The sequence below is a fragment of the Garra rufa genome, chromosome 2 (genome assembly GCF_049309525.1).
Source record: "Garra rufa chromosome 2, GarRuf1.0, whole genome shotgun sequence".
In the NCBI taxonomy this organism is placed as follows: Eukaryota; Metazoa; Chordata; class Actinopteri; order Cypriniformes; family Cyprinidae; genus Garra; species Garra rufa.
The window spans coordinates 14,986,081-14,999,054 of record NC_133362.1 but is presented as its reverse complement, the minus strand read 5'-3'; the positions used below and the strand labels follow the sequence as shown (position 1 = coordinate 14,999,054).

At 35.7% G+C, this 12,974-nt stretch overlaps 2 protein-coding genes across 2 annotated transcripts in view; both read right to left on the bottom strand.

The window, feature by feature from the left end:
• Positions 1-1,487, bottom strand: part of ppp2r5eb (protein phosphatase 2, regulatory subunit B', epsilon isoform b) — a 40,832-nt gene extending 39,345 nt beyond the window's left edge. Inside the window, exon 1 of the mRNA XM_073834892.1 lies at positions 987-1,487. The gene's annotated coding sequence lies outside the window, so the exon portion shown is untranslated. The remainder of the gene's footprint in view (positions 1-986) is intronic.
• Positions 1,488-4,951: 3,464 nt separating this feature from the next.
• Positions 4,952-10,829, bottom strand: wdr89 (WD repeat domain 89). The gene is made up of 3 exons (XM_073833737.1): positions 10,781-10,829; positions 9,325-10,018; positions 4,952-7,436 (listed from the first exon to the last, which is right to left on the bottom strand). The coding sequence occupies exons 2-3, from the start codon at positions 9,992-9,994 to the stop codon at positions 6,940-6,942; spliced, it is 1,167 nt and encodes a 388-aa protein (XP_073689838.1). The 5' UTR covers positions 9,995-10,018; positions 10,781-10,829; the 3' UTR covers positions 4,952-6,939.
• Between the last annotated feature and the right edge of the window lie 2,145 nt (positions 10,830-12,974).

Sequence of the window (12,974 nt, the reverse complement as noted above, 5' to 3'; positions counted from 1 at the left end):
TAAAAGCAATTTCTATTGCGGTAAAACTGAGCTAGTTTATGAAATAGTGAGAGATAATCCCAGCTGTCCGTGCTGTTCGGCGATCCAGCTCTGTATAAAGATCTGCAGGTATAAAAACATCCTAGGGCTTAACCACTGGATCGACTACAAAGAAGTGAACCCGGCAACCACAATCTAGGAAACACTCATGCCCAGCCGTTAATCCAAAACACGCTGCCACTGATGCCCTGGCCCTAATCTCTATAACCAGGTATTTAGAGATAACCTTTCCCATTGGTTTTGACTGAAGGTCACCCAAAACAACCAGTCGTCCGACTGTAATCCACTCGTGGGATGCATGTGTTGCTGCTGGTGATGAGATATTGCAACTGCCAAACTGCCAGGCAGCTGAAGTGAACCAGACCATGGAAACAGGGCACAGAGGCACGGTGCCACTGAGCCAGAGCAAGAAGTTGGCAAATACTATTGGAGTAATGATCAGAATTGCTTGTATTTAGTGGGTTAGTCCGTAATGAATTAGAGACAGAGATTAGAGATTTGCGAGAGCAGTTTAGCACTGTGGTTACTTCTAAAAGAACAGAAAAAAGTAGAAACCTCTTGAGTGCACAAGATGCAGGTTCGTGATCTTCTGATGGTCCTAAACATATTTTCACACACACAAGCAGCTGACAAAGACCTACTGCATTCCAGAAGACCAATAAAACAAAAACAGATGAAGAACAAGCTTTCTTCACGGATTTTCACTCATGCACCCATTCAAATGTTGCTGTACATTCAGACATGTGTGAAAAATATTAAAACTATGGTTACATTTTTTATTTTTTCCCCACAAATACCACACAACACTTAGCAAGCAGTGTATAAAAAGTGTTCTTGGACCCTAACTTCATTTATTTGACATATTTAGTTTGGTGTGTGAAACACAAAAACGAACCGGATCTAAACTTGAGCAGGATAGGCAAAAACCATTCAAATATTCCATTTACCTTGATGTTTTCGATGTGAGGAGCTGATTTGGGTGTTTTTAACTGTCGTTCCTTCTTCAAGGCCTCTTGAAGCAGCAGAAAAAGAAAAAGAAAGACACCAAATCTGTTTTTGGCCTTAAAAACTGCCAAACCCACAGCAATAATCCCATCAAACACTCAAATTTCCGACGATAGAAAAGGATCCAGCTGAAATACGAACATCCCCGGGTATCTCTTTAAATCCACACACCGCGCTTATACGTTAGTTTAATCCAGAAGTGATGTTTTGTTAGGGAATATCGGTCCCTTTTTCGCCCTATTGTCAATATTACTGGGCTGAGTCCATGGCACACATAACACGGACGCGCTCTAGCCTGCTGGGCCGGGTTCGGGCCTACAACGTCAAGCCATTGGTCGGTTTGAAGATACCTCGGAACATGATTGGCCGACGTAGATGTCAATCACCGCGCATGGGCGGGAGAAAGCTCTAAGGCTTCTCTAACGATGAATAGAGAAGTTGGGTTGAGACGTGTGCGAGCAGGAAAGAGAGTCACCTTACTATTCTGCCTTATCGATCTACTATTTCAATTCTGTTATGTACTTTATGACAATATAGTATTTATTTAGACTATATAATTAACATAACTCCGTATTCCTGAATTTGAATACTTTGGCAAAACTAACTTTATCAAGGAACTATCCTCTAAACCTAAATGTATGGTGAAAAGCGCGATACAAATAAAAATAAACCGAATAGAGAAAAAAATCATTCAGAACACTACTAAATCTTTATTCAGAATGGCGCAAGTTTTGAAAAGGAAAAGAAAAGGAAATAATCAATCTCTTCAGGAATGAAGTTAAACCTGTATGAGAGCCCAACCCATATGAGGAGCGTCTCATGCCAAAGAAGAGCACACCTGGCGTGAACTATCAGCACATCGTACGAGCATCAGGATCGTATGGCACCTTTTACTCCCAGCTGCGGTTTCATGTATGTGTTTCAGGAAATGAGTGACGAGAGCGTGCGCGTATGCACCTACGTCAACGCGTACATGGAGAATGGCTGGTTCCTCGGTTACGCAACAAAAAAGCTCAGGGCTGTTTCATTGAATTTCAAATTGCTACGATTCAGCGCCTTCTGGGCTTTGAAACTTTTGAAACCTAGTGTTTTTTTAAGTTTCCTTGTTTTATGTTAAACGGACACGTGAACGTTTCTAAATTAGGACCATAGTATTTTTTAGTTGTGAAATTTGCAGCGTGAATATAATACATTTTTAACATATATGTATTTTATATAAATCTGCAATGTCATAACTTGTATTGTGCAGGGGATTTTGGAGTGGCTTTCAATTGTAGATAATACAGTTGAGGTGAAAAGTTTGCATACACCTTGCAGAATCTTCAAACTTAGTTATTTTATCAAATTAAGAGGGATCATACAAAATGAATGCTATTTTTTATTTAGTACTGACCTGAATAAGATATTTCACATAAAAGTCGTTTACATATAGTCTTTTATAAAAATCGCCCCATTTAAAAGTTTGATTCTTAATGTTGTTACCTGAATGATCCACAGCTTTTTTTTGTTTAGTGATAGTTGTTTATAAGTCCCTTGTTTGTCCTGAATAGTTGAATTTCCTGCCGTTCTTCAGAAAAACCCTCACAAATTAATTGGTTTTTCAGCATTTTTGTGTATTTGAACCCTTTCCAACAATGACTGCAGGATTTGGAGATCCATCTTTTCACACTGAGGACAACTGAGGGACTTATATGCAACTATTACAGAAGGTTCAAATGCTCACTGATGCTTCAGAAGGAAAAACGATGCATTAAGAGTGTGAACTTTTGAACAGAATGAAGATGTTCATTTTTCTTATTTTTTTTTCCATTTAGTACGGCCCTTCAGAAGCTACAGAAGATAATGAAATGTTTCCCAGAAGACAAAAAATGTTAAACTTACCCTGATCTTCAAATTCAAAAAGTTTTTACCCCCCAGCTCTTAATGCATTGTGTTTCCTTCTGGAGCATCAGTAAGCGTTTGAACCTTCTGTAATAGTTGCATATGAGTCCCTCAGTTGTTCTCAGTGTGAAAAGATGGATCTCAAAATCATACAGTCATTGTTGGAAAGGGTTCAAATACACAAAAATGCTGAAAAACCAAAGAATTTGTTGGACCTGTACATTTTTCTGAAGAACAACAGGCAGTTTAACTGTTCAGGACAAACAAGGGACTCATGAACAACTATCACTGAACAAACAAACAAAAAACCCAGCTGTGGATCATTCAGGTAAAAACACAGTATTATAAATCACGTGTATGTAAACAAGTCTATGTAATGTCTATGTCTTTTGTGAAAAATCTTATTCAGTTCATTACTAAATAAAAAATAACATGCATTTTGTATGATCCCTCTTATTTTGGTAAAATAATTAACATTTTGCATATTCTCCAAGGTGTATGTAAACTTTCGACCTCAACTGTATTTGCATTTGAAACCATAATTCTGTACTGTTTATTTAAAGGCGTTTACAACACGCAGCATCCACAAACACCACACAGCTGACAGTTTCTCACTTTCTCTCAGCTGTCATTTCCTGTGTTAGAATCCTGTGCCAAATTCCGAATTCACATCACGTTTTGTGACATTGTTAAATATTACTGAGGGTGAGGCAGTTTCCGCTCACTGGAATACAAACAGATAAACATGGCTGCCTTGTTGTGGCATGTCTTGACTGCATTCAGCATAGTAAACCTCACCAAACTTACATTACATCAGAATTACTAGCTGGACTCTCATCCTCTGTGTTTACATTGTAAGAATCAAACACTGAAGACAGAATCCATTGTGAAACTCACATTTGCATTTCAAAGCACACTCAATAGTTGATCACTAATGAGATTCAACAATTAAAAAAAAAAACTTAGATTGAAGGTGAGAGGTGAGATTATGTGGTTAAATTAATTCACAATGCACTTGAGATCAAAACATTTTCTATTCACAGTTGTAGAGGTTCTTAAGGGTTAGTCCATAATTCACTGCTGAAAAGTAACAAAACATACACTTTTTGACGGATGATTTTGTAAAAAGCATTTGCTAAGAACATGACCACAATTTATGACCATGAATCTAAACCCTTGGCATAGGAAGAATGCTGACATGGTGTGATTATGGTTGCACTTTGCATCATTGATTAGAAAGTGGTTCTGACATTGTATCCCAGTAGTGCTGATGCAGCCCTCCAAGACATTAAAGACAAAAACATTAAAGACAAAATTTTCAAGAAAATCCCCATGCATTAAAGGATTACTCCACTTTCAGAATAAAAATGTCCTGATCATTTACTTACCCTCATGTCATCCAAGATATTCATGTTTTACTTTCTTCAGTCGCAAAGAAATTATGTTTTTTGGGGATATTCCAAAAAATGTTCTCCATATAGTGGACTTCAATGGTGCTCAACGGATTGAAGGTTAAAAAGCAGTTTCAATGCAGCTTCAAAGGACTCTAAACGATAACAGCCGAGGAATAAGGGTCTTTTCTAGCGAAACGATTGGTCATTTTCTTAAAAAATATATATTTATACACTTTTTAACCACAAATGCTCGTCTTGCCAGGTGTACTCTGTGCACACCGGTTCAAGAAAGTTAGGGTATGTCGAAAAACTCCCATCTCATTTTCTCCTCCAACTTCAAAATCATCCTACATTGCTTTTTTTCCTTTTTTTGTAAAGGGTGTTTAACCATCCTTGAATGTTCACTTGGTAAGAACTTCTGTTCTTTTGAGTTTTTTGACATACCCTAACTGTATTGAAAAAAAAACTAAGTGAGGACAATAGCGAAAATGGCAGATCATGGGAATAAATGTTATGTTCCAGGTTGTGCAGCAGATGATAAGTGCAGGGATGGGTTGGTGTCTGTACTCAGAAATGCAGGGAAAACAAATAAGGCGTTCTAATAAAATAAGGCAACCACAATAAGGGCCTGTTACTTTGCAGTACATAAGATTTCACTTACCACATAAACAGAGAGATGGCTGCGCGGATGATAGCGAATGATTTACAGATCCTGAGCATCACTAACAAGCATCTAAACTTGTAAAATCTGTGGTAAGTACTGCCGCTGTAGTATAATGTTAAGTAAAATAATTGTGCATTCAAAACATCAGTTTCAATGACCCGCATAATAGCGGCTCGAGCTCCGTGATTAAATATATATTTTCCTCCATGTGTGAACTACTGAATGAGCTGCTCTGTGAAACAGCCAATCAGAGCAGAGCTCATCATTATTATTCATCAACTTCCAAATAAGGTAATAACAGACCATTTCATTCTAGGGACAAATCCTAGGGTTTTTATTTTTAAAAATTAAAAATATTGTATCAATGCATTCTATGGCACCTTTAAGAAAATGACTGATCGTTTCGCCAGATAAGACCCTTATTCCTAGGCTGGGATCGTGTAGAGCCCTTTGAAGCTGCACTAACATTGAATTTTTAACCTTCAATCTGTTGAGCATCACTGAAGTCCACTATATGGAGAAGAATCCTGTAATGTATTCCTCAAAAAACTTAACTTCTTTGCAACTGAAGAAAGAAAGACATGAACTTGGATCTTTGATGACATGTGGGTGAGTAAATTATCAGGAAATGTTTATTTTTTTGAAGTGGAGTAAACTCTTAAAGTATTAGTTAAAAATACACAATAAAAAAAGAGTTTTTTCTGTATCAGAACAGATTTGGTGAAATGTTATCACCTGCTCACCGATGGATCCTTTGCAGTGAATGGGTGCCGCCAGAATGAGAGTCTAAGTCAAAATTCCTTCAAATCTGTTCCGATTAAATGAGTAGTTCACTTCCAGAATTAAAAAAAATTCCTGATAATTTACTGACCCCTATGTCATCCAAGATGTCATGTCTTTCTGTCTTCAGTTGCAAAGAAATTAAGTTTTTTGAGGAAAACATTTCAGGATTTTCTCCAAATAGTAGACTTCAATGGTGGCCAATGAGTTGAAGGTCCAAATTGCAATTTCAATACAATCCCAGTTGAGGAATAAGGGTCTTATCTAGCCAAACGATTTGTCATTATCTTAAAAAAATAAAAAAAAACTATATATTTTTTAAACCACAAATACTTGTCTTGCACTAGCTCTGCGATGCTTCATGCATTATGTAATCACATTTGGAAAAGTAGGGTGAAAATCTCCATCTCATTTTCTCCTTCAACCTCAAAATCGCCAACATCTTTGTTTTACCATTTTTTGTAAAAGCGTTTGACTTTCTTTGCACATTCGCTTTGTAAATACTGGGTCGATATTTCCGCCTATATTACAAGTAGCTTTGCCAGTTCAAGCTTGTGCAATGAGCACTTGTGGTTAAAAAGTATATACATTTGTATTTTTTCTTAGACAATGACTAATCGTTTCACTAAATAGGACCCTTATTCCTCAGCTGGGAATGTGTAGAGCTCTTTGAAACTCGTTGATTTCCATCCAAGTCCACTATATAGGAAATGTTTCCTCAAAAACCTTAATTTCTTCTCGACTGAAGAAAGAAAGACTTTTTTCATTTTTGGTTCAACTGTTCCTTTAATACGATACAGCTGTTCAGTTTGTAGTCCTAAAACCCAGAAGTTTAACATCAGAAGTGAACTTTGAAACATTTTTAAAACACAAGAAATGTAGAGTCCTACAAAAGAACTAAAATTACCACATAGATGAGAGTTAATCTACTGGACAAATCAGACACCTAGGGTAATTCTTAGCAATTTGTCACAACATTTTAAAACCACAAAACATGCTTTAAACGCTTTAAATCTATATTAAGTTATACATTTTATAAGGCGGAAGATTCAAATTTAGTCTCCATATAGCATAGCTTTATCTATCATCCTTACATTTGTGAAAACAAAAGAATTAGAGCAAACTTTACAATTTCTCTGAGATTTTGTTTCAGTTTCAACTGTTTCTTAATAAAATCTAAGTTTGTCCTGTGCGGTCTTTCTGTATAGCTTGTTTTCTGTGAGCTTTTGTTTTAAGCTGCATCGAGGAGATGCTTTTCAGAGAGCCTTTCTTCCCCACACTGATTTCTTCCGCTTCCGCTTTCCACTGCAACAACTGGCCATCCTCCCCACCCGTCAGCAGAGACTGACCGATCACATCCCACTGAAAGCATCTGACTGTAGCCGAATGACCTCCTTTGAGGGATTTAATGAACCTCAAACCACGCCCACTGCAGTCCAGGAGGTGGAGCTCGCCATGATTACTCCCTCCCACTAAAACAATACGCTCCTCATCTGATAGCCATGTACTGCCCACAAAGTATTCAAGCGAGGCTCCGTCGGGGAGCTGGACAAGTGTTCGAGCATCAGCCGAACTCAAAAGGGTCAAAGTGTCATCGCTGTCTGGGCGAGCCACATCCCACAAGTGTAGCCCTTCATCATGGGTCAGACAAAGCAGCTGGTCAAGATCTTTGCCTGTTATTATAAGAAATGAAATGACAGGTTAGGGTTCTGGGGAGTGAAAATATTTAATTTTAAACTTATATTGTTAGCAGTTTTTTGTTGCTGGGTAGTGATGAGATTTAAATAGTTATGCTATCTTGGTATATTCATATCCAACATGAATATACATATGTTTACAGGCTTCCTAAACATTTTAATCGATTAATTAAAGATAAGTGAATTTGTTAATAATATTAAATATCATCATTTATGTCATGTTTATATTTATATAATTACATTATTGGCATAAATTAACAGTTTTTTTCTTCATTTTAAAAATTCATGTTTTTTTATGATGTTAACATTTTTTCATTGTGTTTTATTGTGTTAGTTAATTTTTTTAGTTATTTTTATTTTATATCAAAATAACCCAACTGCAGTTTGATTGAGATTAATTGGAATGCACAATAAAAAACGTGATTTTTGAAAATGGTTAAATACTGAGCTATCTGTTTTTGCAAATGAACTGTTCTTATTTGCATAAAAGTGACTGCATTTAGAAAGCACAATTTCCAGCATATTACATCGTTCCTATTAATATTTATTATTAAATGTAATATTTAAAAAAAGTTTTTTAGGTCTGCTCATCACAATTTAACATCTAAGCATACCAATAAAAATGTCCTATATAATTATATTATTAATATTATTATCATTATTAGTATTATATAAACATTTCCATGTTACAGAAAAAAAAACATAAGAAGCATTTTACAGGTCTGGTCAACAGCTATGCATAGCAGGAAAAAATATTCCATATGAATAATATTATAAATTATTTAATATGATATTACAAATTAATAATACTATTATTAATTATTTAATCGTAATAATAGTAGTAATTAATTATTTAATTATTATTATTATTAATTATTTAATGCTATTATTATAATGCTATTATTAAAAATGTTTTTGAAAAAATATATAAATATATTAATCTTATTATTGTATTAACATTTTCACATAATACAAATTAAAAAATATCTGAAGAAGCATTTTAAAGGTCCAGTCAGCAGCTAAGCATACAAAGAAAAAAATAATATGAATAATTTATTATTACTATTACAAAAAATTGCTAAATCTTAAGTGTTTTACAGGCCTGGTCATCATAATGTAAAAATTCTGATATTGTTCATGACTGAGGGAACTCTTGTCTTCTGTGCATGGTGACAAAAAAATATTGTTTTTTACTGTTTTGAACAGTAAGATATTTTAATGTTTTTTAAAGCACACTCTTTTGCTCATCAAGCCTGCATTTATTTGATCCACAGTACAGAAAAAATAGGTAAAATTTGGAAATATTTTTACTATTTAAAATATTTTTTTTCTATTTCAATATATTATAAAAAAATAAATAAATAAATAAATATATATATATATATATAATTTATTTGACAATTTATTCCTGTGATTTTTTTGTATACTTTTAGCATCTTTACTCCAGTCACATGATCCTTCAGAAATCATTCTAATATTCTGATTTTTTGTTACATTAATTATTATTATTATTATTATAATGTTTAAAACAGCAGAGCAGAGTAAATTTTTTTACTCGGTTTCAGAAGAACAGCATTTATCTCAAATCAAAAAAAAAATTATACTGACTCCAAGCTTTTGAATAATATAGTGTATAATGTTACAAACACTTTTTATTTAAGATAAATGCTAATCTTTGGATCTTTCTATTCATAAAAATAGTAAAATGGTAAAAATATGTCACAATATTACTTTTTTGTTGTATTTTGGATCAATCAAATACAGGCTGGTGAGCAGAAGAGAATTCTTTAAAAACATTAAATATTAAAAACTTTTGACTGGTAGTGACTTTGATAACTCAGTCAGGTGTGCTGTTACCACCTACCTGTCCAGCAGAGGGAGCTTGCAGAAGAATTGCAGTTACAGGTGGTGACAAGAGCATCATCCTCCCCACCCAGACTCAGATCAAACAAATTCACAAGCCCGTCTGTAGCTCCAGAAGCCAACCGGTTCGCCTGCCGTGGGTGAAACTTCACCGTAGTAATGTCATCACTATGTGACTCTGAGTAAACGCCCAGCAGACCGCCAGTCTTACCTCCATCCTGAACCATACGGGCATCCCAGAACACCAAAAAACTGTCCTCCCCCACCTGCTCCGTGCCTGCGCACAGCACACGATCACTACAATTCACATCAAATGAGCAGTACGAATGTGTCGCATCGCTGCGGAACACCTGGATGGCATCAGAACCGGGTCGTCGGACGTCCCAGCAACAAAGTGTCCCATCAGCAGAGCCGGTAAACAGCAGGTGAGGGGAGAGATGGGAGAAATGCACTCCACACACAGGAGCCGTGTGACCCTGGAACTCACGCACCAGGCGGAGCGTCTCTCTGTTGTGCAGGTGCACAGCGTGATTGGAGCAGCACACAGCCAGGACATCTGACCCGCTGCTGGCACAGGACGCAAGAGAGAGGTCCAAAATGTACGTGGCCTCACTGGGCTGCAGCCTCCTGGCAACGGAGAGAGTCCTAAAGGTGTCCTCCAGAGTGTCCATGATCGTCAGCGATTACCCTGGCACCTTGAAGGAAAAGGACATTTCACATATGCTTTTATTTACAGTGACTTAAAGGGATGGTTCACCCAAAAAATTAAATATCAGTTGTTAACTACTCATCTTCATGTTGTTCCAAACCCGTAAGACCTTTGTTCATCTTCATCACACAAATTAAGATATTTTTGATTAAATCCGAGAGCTTTCTGACCCTGCATAGACAGCAAAGTACTATAATGTTAAATGTACTGTTTATTTAAACAAATGATACGATGTGTATCATTTTATTTGTTTTAATTACGTGTATTAGTTTAAATTTGAGTTGTTTATTATTTATTTAATTATTGTATTCGGGTTTTTTTTATTTATTCCATTTTACTCTAAACTTTTCCAGGGAAGCCTGCCTGAAATTCCCTGTTTCTGATCAAGGACACAACTGTTTTAAACCAAAATCAAAACTAAAAACCATATTAAATCATACAAATAAATCATCACAGATCACTAAACCGATATGACTCAAGTTAAGACAACTATTTCTCAATTATCTCGCAAGCGATGCAGAATTGTTGTCAAAATCATGTCTATAATTTCTAACTTTACAGCTAGAGATGAATTCGACTGTTTCTTTGCAGTGTAAACAAGTTAACCTATTAAACGTATAGTTAACACATAGCAACAGAATAGAAAGCTCACAGCCTAAAGTAGTCAAAACATACTGATCATTACTAAAATCAGTAAATCCCTCGCTTTTTTAATTAACAGACACAAATTATTGTACAAAATACTCACTGAGATCGTATTTGACAGGCAGCAGCGGCACGTGCGGCACCTCCTAAGCTTCTCTCCGGAAACAAAGTGGCGCTGAACATTAGTTCCGCAACGGACACGTTGTTCGATACACTTGCTTCATTTCTTCAACTAAAAAGAACTGTAATTCACACATTCAACATATATAAATCTGAGACACAACGACGAGCAGATGATTTATTCATATTCGTGTCTAATATGAGAAGAGGTAAGAAACAGAGACTATACAGCGCTTTGCTGCCAGTAGATGGCAGTGTTTCTCTGTATTAAAAAATTAGAAATACTCGAACTGCACGCAAAGTACAGTTGAAGTCAAAAGTTTACATACACCTTGCAGAATCTGCAAAATGTTAATTATTTTACCAAAATAAGAGGGATCATACAAAATACATGTTATTTTTTTATTTAGTACTGACCTGAATAAGATATTTCACATAAAATACGTTTACATTTAGTCCACAAGAGAAAATAAGAGTTGAATTTATAAAAATGACCCCGTTCAAAGGTTTAACATACACTTGATTCTTAAAACTGTGTTATTTTTTAATGATCCACAGCTGTGTTTTTTGTTTAGTGATAGTTGTTCATGAGTCCCTTTTTTGTCCTGAACCACTGCTCTTCAGAAAAATCCCTCAGGTCTCACAAATTCTTTGGTTTTTCAGCATTTTTGGTGTATTTGAACCATTTCCAACAATGACTATGATTTTGAAATCCATCTTTTCACACTGAGGACAACTGAGGGACTCACATGCAACTATTGCAGCGAGGAAAACACGATTCACTGCGGGCTGGAGGTGAAAACTTTTTAAAATCGAAAAGCAGGGTAAATTTCAATGATTTTGACTTCTGGTGAGTATCATCTGTAGCTTCTGAAAGGCAGTACTAAATAAAAAAAAAAAAGATTTTTAGGCAAAATAAGAAAAATGTACACATCTTCATTCTGTTCAAAAGTTTTAACCCCCGGCTCTTAATGCATTGTGTTTCCTTCTGAAGCATCAGTGAGTGTTTGAACCTTCTGTAATAGTTGCATATGAGTCCCTCAGTTGTCCTCAGTGTGAAAAGATGGATCTCAAAATCACACAGTCACTCTTGGAAAGGGTTCAAATACACAAAAATGCTGAAAAACCAAAGAATTTGTGGGACCTAAAGGATTTTTCTGAAGAACAGCAGGCAGGTCAACTGTTCAGGACAAACAAGGGACTCATGAACAACTATCACTAAACAAAAAACAGCTGTGGATCATTCAGGTAACAACACAGTATTTAAAATCAAGTGTATGTAAACTTTTGAACAGGGTCATATTTATAAATCCAACTTTAATTTTCTCTTGTGGACTAAATGAAAATGTATTTTATGTGAAATATAATATTCAGGTCAGTGCTAAATAAAAAAAGAACATGCATTTTGTATGACCCCTCTCATTTTGATAAAATAATTTAGCAGATTCTGCAAGGTGTATGTAAACTTTTGACTTCAACTGTATATGTAACAATGCTTTATTTATTTTTATATTTATATACATGCCAATGCTAAATTCATTCTGTAAGTCACTTCAAAACTGTATATGTGCTACTTTCCCAAAAACCCTTACAAATACAAAGTACAAGCTAGTACAGCTGTAAATTCGTTTAACTACTACTGTTTTCAATAAACAAGAACAAAAAAAGAGAGTATAATGTAACAAGGGTAAACTATGATGAGAATAGATGATGCTTTCTCTCCTTTGTCCACTTGTCCCCTTTGTTAAACTCCCAAAGGACACAAACAGGAGTGAAACTTGAAATCTGAAACAACAATCAGTATTGTCATTAAATGTAGACGGGAAGTGTTTTGCTGACTTGAGCACTACAGCAGGCCCATGTTGACCTTTATGATCATATTTCCAAAAATCCTGTCCTTTTTGTCCTCACTTAGCCTGTAGGGAACAGATTAAAGTTCCCAGAGTAACATAATAAATAGCAAGGACTTGAAATGGGACATAAAACTTATTATACACTTATTGTTGAGTGTATTTGTGGCCAAGAGCATATGAGAAGCAAAGAGGTGTGTATACTAAAGAGTACAGTGTGTGATGAGTAGGTATGCATACACACACACACACACACACACACACACACACAGACCTGTACCAGCAAGCAAAGCAAAAACAACCGGTCTTTAACCCTGTGAAGCCCAC